At 48.2% G+C, this 17,016-nt stretch overlaps 1 protein-coding gene across 1 annotated transcript; it reads right to left on the minus strand.

The window, feature by feature from the left end:
- Positions 1-1,881: 1,881 nt before the first annotated feature.
- On the minus strand, positions 1,882-3,668 carry HTR1D (5-hydroxytryptamine receptor 1D). The gene has a single exon (XM_024766578.1). It carries the CDS (start codon positions 3,221-3,223, stop codon positions 2,021-2,023), a length of 1,203 nt encoding a protein of 400 aa, XP_024622346.1. The 5' UTR covers positions 3,224-3,668; the 3' UTR covers positions 1,882-2,020.
- Between the last annotated feature and the right edge of the window lie 13,348 nt (positions 3,669-17,016).

The raw sequence follows: 17,016 nt of genomic DNA on the forward strand, positions 1-17,016 counted from the left end.
ATGGCCCAAAGCGAGATGGAGGAGGTGGGGAAGAGCACAGCCTTAAAGGAAAGTAGGGAAGGGCACGCGGGGAGCAGAGGAGAGCAGCGAGCATGCTGAGACGTGTCTCTGGGCTCAGGGAGGGCCCCCACGGGGGCGAACAAGTCACTAACACAGTGGTTTTAGAAATTTGGGAACAATCTAGTGCCTAGAAATCACCTAGTGCAAGAAGTGCAGAGAGGTTTATTTAAAACAGATTCCTGGGCTTCACTGCCAGAGATTCTGATATAGTGGGTCTGAGCTGGGGACCAGAAATTCAATGTTGATGGAGTCTCCCTGGGAGATTCTGATGCAGATGGTCCAGGGACCACACTGTGAGATGTCCAGCAGAAACTTCAAGGTCAGCACAAGACTCCTCTGGGTGTTCCCCTACCCTTATCTTGGCATCCCTCCTTTTTTCTCCCTTTCTGATATTCCATATTCCTGACTCTCCTTCTCCCTGTGCCCAGAGACCCCATGGAGCATTACAGGCCTCCCAGGCTCTGTTCCTGCTCTTTTCTCTACCTGGCGTGACCTTCCCTACCTTCCTTTGCTCTGCCCCATCTCCCCCACGAGGCTTCATCACACCTCCCCTTCCTTAGTCTCCCACCCCCAAAAGGCTCATCTTTCGGGAGTCTGCTGATGTGTCACGTCTTTATGAAATCTTCCCTAACCATAGGCAAGTTTCTTTATTGCAAAATGAGGATGAAAAGCAAACCAGAAATTGTATGTAAGGAGCATTGCAGGCGATCAATACATAGCAGCTGCTATTTTTATATGGCTTGACCTTGGGCAGGTGAGTTTCTGTATCTCTAAAATGATAAGAGCTCTTAGGCCAAGCACTGTATTAAAATATACAATAATATACCCATTATTTTCCTCATTTTACATTTGAGGGAAGTGAGGCAAAGAGGGATTAAGAAACCTGTCCAAGGTCACCCAGCTAGACATTGGTAGTACTTGGATTTGAACTGAGGCATTAGGTCCTCATCTGTAATCATGTTACACTGACTTCCATTGTTATGAGGCTCCAATGAAATAATAACTACCAGGACTCTGGCACAGGGCCTGGCATGTGGTAGGTGCTCAATAAATGCTAGAGACTGAATTGAATTGAAAGGTTTCTATGTCCAGGGAGAGGGGAAAAATTACCCCTTTGAGGCTTTGCTGATCATGATGTTTCATGCTTTTCATTTGACAATACCCAACAGCTTAAGATCCCTAAAGAGAATGGGATATAGGAACAAAACTCAGAATGGTATTCCAAGCTTGGTAGGTGCAAATCCTGTCAATCTACTTCAATGGGCGTAACTGTGGGTTTTAACGTCAGAACATTAAGATGGTGCAGGGAAACTGGGGAAGGAGGATAGGCACAGGGTAGCTATCTGGTTCCAACCATCCCACTCCCCTGCCCCTGGCTTCTGAATCTCTCTCTGTCACTCTGTAGCATTGGCACCTCCAATGCTGAATCTCTCCCCATGAACAACTAAGGAAGATTCAATCTAAGAAGGACTCAGCGGAAAAAATATTGATACTTGGGTGTTAATTTCCAATTAAGGTGCCATATGGAATGGAAACCCATCCACCTGACTCCAAATTCTCTTTCAACTCAGGTCATTAATCTCATCTACCCTCTTTTAAGCTCCATACAAAACTTACGTAGACCAGAAAGCCTCCTGCTTTGAGCCTGGGGTCTTCCTACAGAGTCAGGCAGCTTTCTGCCTGAATTGCATCAATGGGGAAGCCTGTGGTCACATTCTTTCCAACATGGATGAACTGTGAAAATATACTAAGTGAGGTCTTGTCCCATTATACACAGCTGCCCAGCTTTGGGTGGCTCAGAGGTCAAGAAAACAGCAGCAAAAAAGAATGCTGAACAATTCTATTGATTGAACCAAAACCCAAGATATCAGGACTAACCCAGCTCTCAGGAAAAATAAAAAAGACAATTCCAGTTGGGTTACAGGACAAGAAAGATAACAAGATTTGCCACCAAACAAGACTAAGAGGCTTTCCCGAAATGGATGACTTTCTGAAATGCTTGCCGAAAGTCTTCGTTAAACACAGTATAGATTATTGGATTGATGAGGGAGTTTAGATAGCCTAGCCAGGTGAAAAAGTCAGAAAGGGCTGGGTGGATCCAGCAGGAGTCCCGGCAGATGGGGAGGACCAGAGATGCAACAAAGAAGGGCAGCCAGCAGATGATAAAGGCGCCCAGAATGATCCCCAGGGTTTTAGTGGCTTTCCTCTCTCGGGCAGCAGAAATCCTCTGGCGCTCCAGGACACTATCCGCAAGCTTGATCTTCACGTGGTTAAAAAAGAGAGGGGAGCCGGCGGAATGAGAGTGCCCCTCGTGAAGGCTGGGATTGAGCGAGCAGAGCGAGGACCCCGCAGAGCCTGTGATGAGATGGGCTGTGGTAAAGCGCTTCCCGTAGAGGGATGGCGGATTCAGGATGCGGTTCCGGGCGGCCGTGTAGATCCGGCCATAGAGGATGATGAGCAACACAGACGGGAAGTAGAAGGCCCCACAGGTGGAATAGATGGTATAGGAGATCTGAGAAGTGTTCACCAGGCAGTCCGACATCTCTTCCTGAGCTTTGGCCTGCCGCCAAAAGAGTGGTGGGATGGAGATGCAGATGGAGATGGCCGAGATGATGGCAATCATGGCGGCCGCACGGCCTGCTGTCCGGCGTTTACTATACTCCAGGGCATCAGTGATGGCCCAGTACCTGTCCAGAGCAATGACACAGAGATGCAGGATGGAGGCTGTGCAGCACGTGATGTCAGAAGACAGCCAGATGTCACACAGGAGTTGGCCAAAGCTCCAGGTGTGGGTGGTGGTATATGCGATGCTGATGGGCGTGACCAAGATGGAACCTAAGAGGTCAGTCATGGCCAGGGAGCCAGTGAGATAGTTGGCTGGGGTGTGGAGCTTCCTGGTCAGGAAGATGGTGGTAAGCACAAAGGCGTTGGAAAGGACTGTGGCCAGTGTGATGATGGAAAGGACCACAGCAAGAGAAATCTTGAGGGCTTGGAGGGTCCCTGGATCCCAAGCCCCCGGAGTTTCTATGGCATTCAGGGATCTGTTGGGAGCTCCCTGCAGAAGGCCTTCCACTGACTGGTTTGGTGGGGACATTGTAGGTGGCTCTCTCTTCCCACAGACTTTCACACACGCAGCTACTTCCTTCACAGTTGTTCTGCTCATAGAATAAGGTCATCCTTCTGTTTCACGCTGGTGGGAGGCAGCCATCAGAACAGACCCCAGTGAAAAGACCTCAAAACCTGACTATTTAAAGAACATTGAGGTGACTACCACCTGGTAGTTAAAGGTCTTTCCTAAACCAGATGAATCCCAAGATGTCTCACTGTTCTGGAACTTTGCCCAGCAACTCTGGTCAGGCCTAGAGGACACATGCTAGATTTGTTAGACATTTATCAGGATATCAAAACAATGTAGGCAGTGCTCTGGAATTCTTGCCTTTGGCATTTTGGTTCCTTCCAAAGCTTGAGAGATAAATGTGTTTAATGAGAACTTCAGAATAATTTCCTCCATCCTATTCTGAGAAGATTCTGGCTTTCAGGTCGCCTCTGGGGAGCTTTTTTTTTTTTTAATTTGTTAATTAATTAATTTATTTTGGGCTGTGTTTGGGTCTTCGTTGCTGCACCTGGGCTTTCTCTAGTTGCATGAGAGGGGGCTACTCTTTGTTGCGGCGGGCGGGCTTCTCATTGCTGGGGCTTCTCTTGTTGTGGAGCACAGGCTCTAGAGCACAGGCTCAGTAGTTGTGGCGCACGGGCTTAGTTGCTCCGCTGCATGTGGGATCTTCCCGGACCAGGGATCGAACCCGTGTCTCCTGCATTGGCAGGCAGATTCTTAATCACTGTGCCACCAGGCAAGTCCCCTCTGGGGAGCTTTTAAAACTAGAGACAAAAAGAAGTACCAGCTGATTCAGAGAGGCAGTGCAGTCAACAGCTCACAATTTTCTCAGGTTCGTCTGGACGTGTCATGAGGTACCTAACTTTGGTTCCTGTCCCACTGAATCTTTGGAGCCCAAACAGACAAAACATTCCGGTTACCAAGACTTGAAGAATGCATGAGCTGGGAGAAGGCAAAACAAAGAGATCACTGTGGGTTCATCAAGAAGGGCACGTGTTCAGAAGTTCTGGGGGTTAAAGAAAAAAAAAAGTAGAGTTAGGCTCTAGAAGGACAATTTAGACACTTGAGATTAACTCTAAGATTAAAAGGATACTGTTTAGTGTTGGCAGCTGTGCAGCGTAACTGGCACTCTCACAAGTGTGAGGAGAATCCAGGGGAGTGCGACGTGCCCACCCCCACAATCCCCAGAGGGGGCAAAGTGTCACAGCTGTTGGAAGCATCACAGGCTTGTTACAAGGACATGAAACCAGTTCTGTAAATTGTGAATCAGAAGTCATCCTATTTATTCAGCAACAACGGAAACTAAACAAAATAACTCTACACACACACACACACACACACACACACACAGAGGCCACTTGGAAAGATACCAAATTGTTATAGTTTATTTCTCTACAAATTGGGGAGGGGGGCAGTGAACTTTCTTCTATTCATATGAATTTTCCAAATTTCCTAGAGTAAGCATGCATGACTCAAAACCAAACCAAACCAAAGCACCTTTTTGTTAAGCAAAGAAATTAACTGCCAAAATAAAAACCCCAGAGCATTTTTCATGGTGAAGTTCAAATCCAGAAAATACATTTGGCTTTCCAAATGAAAACTGGAAATGTAGTCACGAAAAAAATCTTAAAGAATCATTTTCTTTTCTCCTCTGTGTCTCGGGACTTGAATCTGGGTTTCAGTATTTAGGACAGGGGCAAGTCCTGGGGTCTTAAGTCCATGGGGCCTGGCAGGCAGCCCCTGGGTATATGGGGTTGGCAAGAAGAATGCCAAGACCCTTTAGCCTCGTCCACAGACCCCACTGTGTCTCCCCCTGCCTTGCGTGGAATGCTACAACTCCACCAGGAATCCCTATGATTCATTTTATCTCTTCCAGGTCAGCTTAGCAAACAGGTCTTGCCTTAAAAGCATTCACAGCCCAGCAAGGGAAGCAGACATGTAGCTTCAAGGACCCTAAGATGGAGCTGGCAAGGCAGAATATATATATATATACACGTACTTTTAAAAAATGTGATCATAATTATTATGTATGAATTTGTTTCATAGTTTGTATGTTTTTTGATTTATTTATTTAGTCATTATTATTATTTTTTAGGCCACGCTGTGGGGCATGCGGGATCTTAGTTCCCCAACCAGGGATCGAATCCATGCCCCTGCATTGGGAGCACAGAATCTTAACCACTGGACCACCAGGGAAGTCCCCTGTTTTTCTTTTTTTTAATAATTTTATTCATTTTTATTTATTTATTTTTGGTTGCATTGGGTCTTCATTGCTGCACGTGGGCTTTCTCTAGTTGCAGCGAGCGGTGGCTACTCTCCATTGGGGTGCATGGGCTTCTCATTGCGATGGCTTCTCTTGTTGTGGAGCAAGGGCTCTAGGCACGCTGGCTTCAGGAGTTGTGGCGTGCAGGCTCAGTATTTGTGGTGCGTGGGCTTAGTTGCTCTATGGCATGTGGGATCTTCCCGGACCAGGGATCGAACCCACGTCCCCTGCATTGGCGGGCGGATTCTTTTTTTTTTTTGCGGTACGCGGTCCTCTCACTGCTGTGACCTCTCCTGTTGCAGAGCACAGGCTCCGGACGTGCAGGCTCAGCGGCCATGGCTCACGGGCCCAGCCGCTCCACGGCATGCGGGAGGCTCCCGGACCGGGGCACAAACCCATGTCCCCTGCATCGGCAGGCGGACTCCCAACCACTGCGCCACCAGGGAAGACCTGGCACGCGGATTCTTAACCACTGTGCCAGCAGGGAAGTCCCCACAATATCATTCTTAAGGCCTGTGTATTGTTCTACTGGCTGCCTACATTAAGGAGAAGGGTTTCAGTAGTCAAGGTCGGGAGGGATGGCATTCCTGGTGGCTGGAAAGGCAAGAGTAAAGGCCCAGAGGCTGGAGTGCAGAGAGCAGAGGTGGGTAGGGGACAGTGCTCAGGCAGTGGCTGGCACCGGGCATGGGAGGTATCAGGGCACAGGGGAGGGTTTGGCTTGGACTGGGGCGATCTGGGCTCTAATCCTTATTCTACCCCAGCCTTCCTGTATGACTTTGGGCAAGTCCTTAGGTCTCAGATTTCTTCCCCAAACAGGAGCCACCCCATATGGCACGCAGGGCTGCTGTGGAGCTTTCATTGCTTTGGGCAAGGTCGGCCTTTGAAACCCATAAAAAGGCTAAGAAGTATCAAGAATCATTATCATCCTACTTCCTTCATTCTGCTTGGCTCAGGGCTTTGTTGGGAAGGTACAGTCTATGCCTATTGATTGACTGATTTAAAATATTAAGAAGCTAAATGTGCAATGTGGTAGTTTCCCTCCCACTTCCAAATCCTGCTTCATCTTTAAAAAATATCTGCCTAGAGGAGGGGAAACAGCTTCAGTTTAAGAAAACCCATCTTAAGCCACCTGCTCTAAAACATTCCCAAAGTTTGAGGAATATTATCATACTATCTTTCATGGGGCTCTTGGTATGTTCCAGGCACTGAGTTAGCCCTGGGGCCAACTCCACCTAGGACCCCTAACCTACAAATAAACCAATCAGTGCTCAGAAAGGTGAAGTCACCTGCCCAAGGTCGTCCACGTACAAGTGGAAAAACCGGGTCCAGGGCCAGCTCTGAAATTTCCACGCTTCTCCACACTGCCTTAATTCAGGAAGCAAAGCCTTAAGGCATGTTTGCTTCTAGGAGAGAAGCTGGTTTGGGATCTCACGGAGATAAGTGAAAACAGTGATTCCCTCCTGCCACCCCAGCCCTCTCCTTGCCCCGTGCTTCTCCCCAAAGGCCTCTGGCTGAAGATTTCCTCCCACTTCGGTTCACAGGGAAAATGTGAAGTCGGGCTGGACTGCTTGGAATTTTCTTCCCTCCAGACGGTCTGGGTGAGCGAGGTGCCGTCATTTCTCAAGGAAGGCTGGTGGGCTTGCCCCACAAACCCTGGCGGTCACTCCTTGGGTTCCAGGGATTCCAATGACCTCATTCCAGTGAAAGGTGTGGGCTCAGAAAGGCCTGAGAGGCTGGTGGGTGACATCTTGGGAAGAAGGACGGGTGGATTGCCTCGGGCAGGAATGCTGGGCTGGAGCTTTGCAGGAATTCACACGATTCTGGGGCTATCTCCTGACTGCCATCTTTCTCCAACTGGAACAAATTTGGGGGAATTTCCCACAATCCAGCTACCTTTGGAGATACAGACTACGGCTCTAGAGTCAACCACCTCTTTCCCATCACACTTCAAATAATAAGGTAAAAAATACAAATTCAAACAACAGTGAGATACTATCTTCATCCAGCAGATAGGTAAAAAATTTTAATCTGATCACGTCATGTCAGTTTGGTAAAGATGTGGCCCAACAGGAATTGTCACCTCCCACTAGCAGAGTATAAATTAGAGGACCCTCGTTAGCAAACAATTTGGCCTTATGTCGTAAATCTAAAAATGTAATGACTACCTCACAACCCAGTAATTTCACTCCCAGGTATATAAGACAGAGAAACTCTTTGATGTGTTCCCCAGCAGAGAGGAACGAGAATAGTTAAGGTGGTACTGACTGTAACAGCAAACAACTGGCAACCACCCAGTCGTCCATCAGCAGCGGAATGGCAGAATGTGGCATATTCCCATGACGGGTGCTACAGAGAAGCAAGACTGAGTAAACCAAAGCACACGCATCAAAATGGACAATTCTCACAAACATAACAGTGCCAGCGTCAAAAACATGCCAGAAGAAACAAACTGTTTAAGGATACTAACATATGTGGCAAAGCCATAAGGAAAAGCAAGGAAATGTTAAATATAAAATTCAGGGGAATTTCCTGGTGGTCCAGTGGTTAAGACTCAAGGCTTTCGCTGCAGGGGGCCCGAGTGTGATCCCTGGTCGGGGAACTAAGATCCCACAAGCCGCGTGGTGCGGCCAAAAATAAGTAAATAAATAAAAAATAAAGGGACTTCCCTGGCGGCGCAGTGGTTAAGAATCCGCCTGCCAATGCAAGGGACAAAGGTTTAATCCCTGGTCCGGGAAGATCTCACGTGCTGCGGAACAACTAAGCCCATGTGCCACAAGTACTGAGCCTGTGCGCTGCAACCACTGAAGCCCGCATGCCTAGAGTCTGTGCTCTGCAACAAGAAAAGCCACCGCGATGAGAAGCCTGCGCACTGCAACAAAGAGTAGCCCCCACTTGCTGCAACTAGAGAAAGCCTCCGTGCAGCAAAGGAGACCCAATGAAGCCAAAAATAAATAATTAAAAATAATAATAATAAAATAAAATTCAGGATAGTGGTTACCACTAGAGGGGAAAAGAAGAGGGGATGTAATCATCGTGGAAGGGTTTTAAAGGTATCAGTGATGTTCTGGTTTTTAAGGTGGTGGTGAGTACATGGAGGTTTATTGTTAGTCTTTAATCTGTAAGTATGTTTTATATATATATTTATATACACTCTTTTGTAGGGAATGATATATCTGTAATTCTTCTTAATTTTGTACATTATAAAAAAAGAGAACCACACTACCAGCACTGATACATTGATTTTGATACATTAATACCTATCCATACATCCTGGTTCCAAAGATCTGGGTTCTGATCCCATCTCTGCCACTGACCAGCAGGGTAATCATGGGCAAGACATGATTTCTCTTTGACCCTCAGTTTCTTCGTTGGTAAAATGGGAACATTAGCATGGCTGTGCTGCCCCAAAGGGGTGTTTAGTAGTTCCAGTAAGATCATGTATGTGATGTGCTGTAACTGTAGCATCCTGAACAAATGTAACCATGGTAACAGAGCTGGAGGGAAGTGGCTAAAAGCATACATTTTAGGTCAGGCAGGCTCAGATTCCAATCTCCGTTTCTCCACTTCCTCCCTGTGGCCATTGGGTAAGTCACTTAAGCACTCCGAGCCTCAGTGATGGAGGTGATACTTCATACCTCACCGGAGTTTGGGGAGAACTGGTAAGAACATGGACCCAAACGCCCAACATAGTAAATGATGACTTCTCTGGTTTCTCTAGGATGTATCCAACCATGTTCAGGTCTCCAGGCAACAAGGTCTCTTCCCTCACTAGAAACAAGGCATCACTGTCCGTTTTAGTGAGTGACGTCTGCCATTGTCAGAACTACCAGCCATACCAGGGAGCTTCTCCCCTGCCCACCACACTTCTGAGAGCCCTCACGGCAGCAGCAAGGACCCTCCTCAGCCTCTCCAGAGCCCAGCAGCATCCTCCCTGGAATCCAGATCACACAGATTCTAGCCATACCATGCAACCTCCAGCTCCAGCATCTCTGCAGAGGGGTGGAAGAGAAAAAGCAGGCAGACAGACCTGGGTCCAATCCCTACTTGGTCCACAGACCACCTCTGACCACAGCTGACTGGACCAGGGTGGACATGTGAGTCAAAACAAGCCAGCAGATTCTCTCTGGGGAATTTAGATTGGAGGTTGTAAGCAGCTGGGTGGATAGATGATGGAGGGGAAGCAACTTGAAAGCTAAGGATGCTGGGGCGAGAGTCAGGTCACAGCCATGACCAAAGCCAGGGCAAGCGGCTGCGGGGAGCAGAAAAGCCGTAAGTAAACAAACCAAAAACACAAAGCAAAACAAAAACAGGTCTGCAGAGAGAGGCAGGAGAACAGAGCAGACAGAGAAAGGAGCAGAGTGAGAGGGGAACCACCTGCCCTAGGAGAGGAGGAAGGAGCCTTCCAAGCCCAGTGATACTCCTTATCCTTATATGTCCATGAGCAGCCCCTAGACCCAGGAAACTTCATTTGTAGCAACTTGCACTTTTCCTAGTTGAGCCAGTTCAAATGGACACACCAGACCCTGAGAGAGAAATCAGACAGAGGATTTTCAGTTCCTTCCCACCAAACAATCCCTACTGTGGGATGGAGGCAAATCATTTCACCTCCTGCGCTTTTCTTCCCATCTGCAAATGGGGGTCCCAGAACCTTTTTCCCAGAACTGCTATGTGGATTCCAGGAAGGCATAGTGGCTGCCATACCACAGGTGCCCTTTTTATCACTCTTAACTAAGGCTTCCTCCAGCCTGCAGGAAGATCAGTCACCTCCCCTTTTGGAAGGATCTTTAACTAAGCGAGTCATAAAACCTTGCCAGAAACAAACAGGATGTATGGGCTTAATGTATTCTCAGAAGCCAGTCCCATCCTTTTGGAGGAAGAAAAAAAAAAACAAGGCTGTGATAGATTTTGTTTGTTTGTTTTTTTGCAGTACGCGGGCCTCTCACTGCTGTGGCCTCTCACATCGCGGAGCACAGGCTCCGGACGAGCAGGCCCAGCGGCCACGGCTCACGGGCCCAGCCGCTCCGCGGCATGTGGGATCTTCCCGGACAGGGACACGAACCCGTGTCCCCTGCATCAGCAGGTGGACTCTCAACCACTGCGCCACCAGGGAAGCCCTGTGATAAAGATTTGTTGCAGTAGAATCAAGCCCCCACAGAGGAATTCATGCCTGTTCTTTCTCTGGAAGCTGTGTGGTATGGATGAGTGCGCCCTGGATGGGCAAATCATCCTCCACAAATCTGAGAATGATTTCCACAAAGTACATCCACAGCTGTTATTTCATCTCATTCTCTCTATCTCATGGGACCTCCCACAGTCTGGGTCTTCTCTGTAAAATCAGGGTATCAAGTCTATCTCCCGGGGGTGTCATGCGGGTGAAATAAATAAGAGAGGAAGACTGAGAAGTTTTAATGTGTGTTTCTATCAATCAATCAGTCTATCTATCTGTAAATGAATGCAAGTTTTGAAATTTAATCAGTTTCTTGAGCAAGTCAAGCTTTCACCTCAGTTTCTCCAATTATAAAATCTGGAAAATGTCAAAAAATAAAAAGTAGCCAAGGGACTTCCCTGGCAGTCCAGTGGTTGGGACTCCATGCTTCCAGTGCAGGGGGCACGGGTTCTATCTCTGGTCAGGGAATTAGGATCCCACATGCCTCATGGCTAAAAAAAACAAACAAACAAGTAGCCAAACCTCTGACCCAGAACTTCTACTCCCAGTTATATACCCAGTAAAAACATGTACAGCTGTTCACCAAAAGGCATGTGCAAGAATTGTTCGTAACAGGAACTTCCCTGGTGGCGCAGTGGTTAAGAATCCACCTGCCAATGCAGGGGACACGGGTTCGATCCCTGGTCTAGGAAGATCCCACGTGCCGCGGAGCAACTGAGCCTGTGCGCCACAACTACTGAGCCTGTGTGCCACAACTACTGAAGCCCACACGCCTACAGCCTGTGCTCCACAACCAGAGAAGCCACCGAAATGAGAAGCCCGCGCACCGCAGGGAAGAGTAGCCCCCTCTTGCTGCAGCTACAGAAAGCCCGCGTGCAGCAACGAAGACCCAACACAGCCAAAAAGTAAAAATAAATAAATAATAATTAATTTTTAAAAATGATATAATCCAATCTAATCAGCTGAGATTGCTAAGGCCTAGAGAGGTGGGTGTCTTGCCCAAGATCACAAAGTTCCAACTTTCTCCTAGCTCAGCTCAATGCTTCCACTACCCCATGCTGCCTCCATCTTACCCTGTCAAGACGAGGTGTATATTTCCTTGCTCCTGGATTCTGGGCTCAGCACGGACTTGCTATGGCCAACAGAGTGAGGCAGAGGTGACAGTGAACCGATTCCAAATCTAGTCAAGACGCTGTGCATGTTTCCCCTTGCACTCTGCCATCTCCGTGAGAAGAACGTGTGTGGGCTAGCCACCGGTCCCAAGAGGAGGAGACAAACATGTGGAGCAGAGCTGCTCACACTAAAGGCCCCAGCAAATCCCCACAGAGAACAGAGCTCCTCAGCTGATGGGTAGATGCATGTGTGAGCCCAGCTAAAATAGCAGAAATGCCCAGCCCATTTCAGATTAAGTCAGTCAATCTCCAGATGCATGAGTTGTAGTAATAAATGTTATTGTTTTAATCCACTGAGTTTGAGGGTGGCTTGTTACACAGCCATAGCTGACTGATACAGTCCCCTCTCTCATTGAATTACTAAACTCTATCAGTTCCACTGCCGAAAGCTAACTCTGCCTTGGCTCTTTTCCTTCTTTTCTATCCCTGTTGCCACTGTCTTGTTTCAGGCCAAAATTTTGTCTGGCTTAAATGGTCTCCCTGCCTCAACTCCTTTCCATTCTGTTACCACATCACACCCATAATCTTCCTTTTAACTAAAAGTCTGACCATGTCACTCCCTTAAAATCCTACAGTGGCTCCCACTGCACCCGGGATTAAGTCTCAGCTCCATGGCTTGGTTTAAGAGACCCTTCATGAACTGGTCTTTAATTACATTTCCAGCATCACCTCTGAACCTAGCTGGCTGTGACCTTCACACTCTAGCAGCACAGATCCGCTTGTTTTTCTGCCAGTATCCTGCTGCCATACCCATGTCCCAGTGCTGTTTCCTGCTCTACACTTTTGTCTCTGTCTGGAAATTAAGTCACCCTTCAAGACTAAGCTCTGGCATCTCCCCATGAAGCCTTATCTAAGCTTTCCCCAGGACAGCTTCCTCAGGGTTAGATACCCCTCTTCTGGATGCCCACAGCCGCACAGGACTGTCTCCATCACTGGACATTGAGTGCAGGGACCATATCTTATTTAGCTCCTATAGCCCTGACAGCTGGCCCAGAGCAAGAGGTCAATAAGTGTTTATAAAAGGCTCCATGAACTGGTGAGGAATGGGCCCTGAGAAATGGACTGAGAGATGGGAGCCCTGGGCTTTAGCTTGGTTCTGCCACTAGTTCTCTGTGACCTTACAAAAGACAGTTCCTCGTCTGGGCCTCAGTTTCTCTATCTTGAAAATGAGAGGGTTGGACCAGATCAGAGAGTCTCTTGCTGTGCATCAGAATCACCTGGGGGAACTTTAAAAAAATACAAATGCTGTTAAACAAACAAACAAACAAACGGATGTCCAGGCTTCAACCCCTGAGGGCTAGAGCTCAGACACTGTAATTGTTCAAAGCTCCCCACATGTTTCTAGGGTGTAGCCAGGTTTGGAAGCCACTGGCCTGGATGATCTCTGGTTATCTTCATCACTGGCAAGCTTGTTATCTTTAAAAAGTCAAAGACAGGTAAAGCTTGTTTCCAAAGCCTTTGTAACAGTTAGGGAAACATGAGACTCCAACCCCTTCCTACTTTCAGCCTTGCGCTGGGTCAATTACCAGCCTTCAACAAGGAAGGGACCACCTTGAAGGACTAAATGCATTGTACAAATTCTCCCATGCTTGTGAGAAAGAGGGCAAAGAGTTTTAAACTCTCACCATCTGCCCCTAAGACTACTCCTGGGGGCAGAGTTGTTTTCCCCACTTTACAGATGAAGAAACTGAGATCCACAGAGGGGAAATGACTAGCCCAAGGCCACATAGGCAATACGTGGCACAGCTGGGATTCAGAGCCAGCGCTGAGAAACTCTAGAATAGTCACTATTGGCCACATGCGGGCATTGAGAGCTTGAAATGTGGCCACTGAGATGTGCTGCTTTAAGTGTAAAACAGCCTGGGTTTCAAAGACTTAGTTCAAAAAAGAATGTAAAATATCTCATTAATAATTTTTATATCAGTTACATGATAATACCTTGGATATATTGAGTAAGTAAAATATATAATTGAAATTAATTTCACTTTTTTTAAACGTGGCTACCTCTAAATTTTCTAGATCTACAATTACATTGGTGGCCTGAATTGTATTCCTATTGGATAGCACCGCTCTAGAACCGGTCTTTACAACAGGGGTGATATCGCCCCCTAGGGGTCATTTGGGGACTCTGTTTTCATGAAACAATGCAATCCCAGGAAGGGGTCAGTACCCGGTGCTGTGTGGGCAAGGGCTGGAATAGCAGTAGTAGTAAATTTTTTTTTTTTTCAGTAGTAGTAAATTAATGGCCAACATTATTAAAAGCTTACTATGTGCCAGGCAGGTTTTTTTTTAAAATATTTATTTATTTATTTGCCTGTGCCGGGTATTAGTTGCAGTGTATGGGATCTTTTTAGTTGTGGCATGCGAGCTCTTAGTTGTGGCATGCAGGATCTAGTTCCCTGATCAGGGATCTAACCCGGGCCCCCTGCATTGGGAGCGCGGAGTCTTAACCACTGGACCACCAGGGAAGTCCCAGGCACTGTTCTAAGCACTTCCCCTATGTCAACTCATTTAAGTCCGACCACAACCCTCTGAAGTTGGTGCTATTATAGTAATTTCCCAGGGAAGGAATCTGAAGCTCAGAGAAACGGCTTGCCTAAGGCCCCAAAACTAGGGCACTATAGATCTAGAATTGGAACCTGGCTTGCTCAATTCCGAGCTCCATCACTCATAAAAGGTGCCGAGTCAAGTCAGTTCCACTCCCTTCTGCATTCACAAATATTTAACCATATGTGCTGGCTCACATTCAAAAAATCTCTGCTGGGTCCCTGTTATGAGCTGGGTTCCATCACTCTCACCTGAATGGGGTCTCTCTCTGCCAGGTCCAGTGATGGGAGGGTGCACAGACACCTTCATCCCGCACTCAGCACGCAATCTTCTGCCTGTTTTTCCAGCATGGCCCAAAGAGAAGGGTGGGAAGGTGGTTAAGGATGTGCACATGCATTACCGAAGATCTTATTTAAAATGCAGACTCTGGGCTTTCCTCGGTGGCGCAGTGGTTAAGAATCTGCCTGCAGGGGACACGGGTTTAAGCCCTGGTCCGGGAAGATCCCACATGCCGCGGAGCAACTAAGCCCGTGTGCCACAACTACTGAGCCTGCGCTCTGGCGCCCGCGATCCACAACTACTGAAGCCTGCGTGCCACAACTACTGAAGCCCGCGCGCCTAGAGCCCGTGCTCCACAACAAGAGAAGCCACCGCAATGAGAAACCCGCGCACTGCAACGAAGAGTAGCCCCCGCTCGCCGCAACTAGAGAAGGCCAGCGCGCAGCAACAAAGACCCAACGCAGCCAAAAATAAATAAAATAAAATAAAAATAAATAAATTTATAAAATGCAGATTCTGATTCTGGGGGTCTGGAGCAGGACCTGAGATTCTGCATTTCAGAGAGGCTCCCAGGTGATGTGCTGCTCCACTGACCACACTGAGTTGTGTGAGGGGTGATAGTAATGTCAGCCCTGGGATTCAAGAAGGATCTCAGAGTGTCACAGCAGGAAGGACTCTTAGGCATCATCCACTCCAACTCCCTGATGGTGCCGATAGGGAGAGAAAGGGTAAGACACTTGCCCAAGGTCACACCGTGAATTACAGGCAGAGACCAAGTCTTCAGACTCCCATCCATGCTCCTTTCCATCCACTGTCTCCTGTTTGCAGCAGCATCCAGGACAGGAGTATCCAGACGCTCTCACGCCCATTTCACACCATACGCTTTTAGCATTTTCAAATCCTCTCCCCGTCTCCCATCTGAGTTTTCATCCTAGGGGCGCAATCCTGGGAGCAGAGTGGCAGGACAGACCACAGTCTACAAGAAACTTTTAGGGCTCCATCCCCTGGTCCTGGAGCTCAACCTGCCCCTCCCTGCCAGATGCTACACATCGGGGTCCCCAGAAAGCACTTGAGCCGATGGAGTGAAACTGTTTTCAGGACGGAGGAGAGGCTGTCTTCTCCAGACTGGATACGCAGGGTACTAACAACAGGAATTCATTTCCTAGAAATTAAACACTGAATTTGTTGGTGTTTACGGGATTCATCACCTGCTTTCCCTGCTGGGAGGCATAACACAGCAGTGATTAGAACATAAGCTTTGCAGTCAGATAGCGCTTTGGAGTTAGGGAGACTGAACTTGTTTCCCAGCTCTGCCATTTATTAACTCTGTGACCTTGGGCAAGTTACTCAACCTGTCTGAGCCTGTTTCCTCATCCGTTCAATGGCGAATTACTTAAAGCCTTTCACAGGAATTCCCTGGTTGTCCAGTGGTTAGGACTCCGCGCTTCCATTGCAGGAGGCATGGGTTCATCAGTCCCTGATTGGGGAAGTAAGATCCCACAAGCTGCGCTGCACAGCCAAAAAAAAAAGGCCTATCACATGTTGCCAAGAGCAACACAGATGTGGACCCTGCTCTTAGGGAGACACCATGGCCCTGGGGAAACCCTCCTGGGACCTGGGACCACAGAGGATGACAGTGGTACATGCAGGGAACCACGGGAAAGTAGGGGGGACATGTAAGCTGCGGCAGCCCTAAGATCCCCAGGTGAAAGTGGCTTTGAAGCTGAGCACTGGAGGACAAATAGAATTAGCAAGTGAAGAGGACCTGGGGCCAATGACACCTATTCCACGGGACTACAGCTTGGGAAAACCTTCCCTGCCATGCACCCCAAATCCTTTTTCTTCATTTCCTGTTGCTTACCTGTACAGAGATTGCACAGGCCAGGCCTCTCCTCTCATCCTCCTGTTGACCTGCGCTCAGCAAGAGACCCCACCTCCAGTTTGGCTGAGACCTCCTCCTGTGCTTCTCTCACTCCTCTGCGCCTTTGCACGGACTATTCCCGCTTCCTGGAATGCCCTTCCTCTTGTCTCCTCCACCCTCTCTGGAGGTTCCTCTGGACCCTAGGGATGGAACTGATCATCCCTCCTCCCTGTCCCACTGGTGTCCTTATTACACATCACACTGGACTGCCCTAGACTGGGCTCACTTGCTGACTGCCTGTCTCCCTGTTGGACTTGAGTTCCGGAAGGGAGGGGGACATGCGTGTCACGAAGCCCAGGGACCTGTGTGGGGTACCCTCTGCCTCATTCACCCATCCAACTCTGATATCACCCTCGGGATCAAATTCAACTGTCTTCTCTTTGCAGAAACGTGTCTACTCCTTCCACCGAAGTGAGGTTGGCCTCTCTCCTCTGTGCCAGCCGGTACCTCATGACATTGTTCATACTGTACAGTTCTCATCATCCTGCATCCAGT

Source organism: Neophocaena asiaeorientalis, unplaced genomic scaffold (genome assembly GCF_003031525.2).
Source record: "Neophocaena asiaeorientalis asiaeorientalis breed wild unplaced genomic scaffold, Neophocaena_asiaeorientalis_V1.1 scaffold79, whole genome shotgun sequence".
Taxonomy (NCBI): Eukaryota; Metazoa; Chordata; class Mammalia; order Artiodactyla; family Phocoenidae; genus Neophocaena; species Neophocaena asiaeorientalis.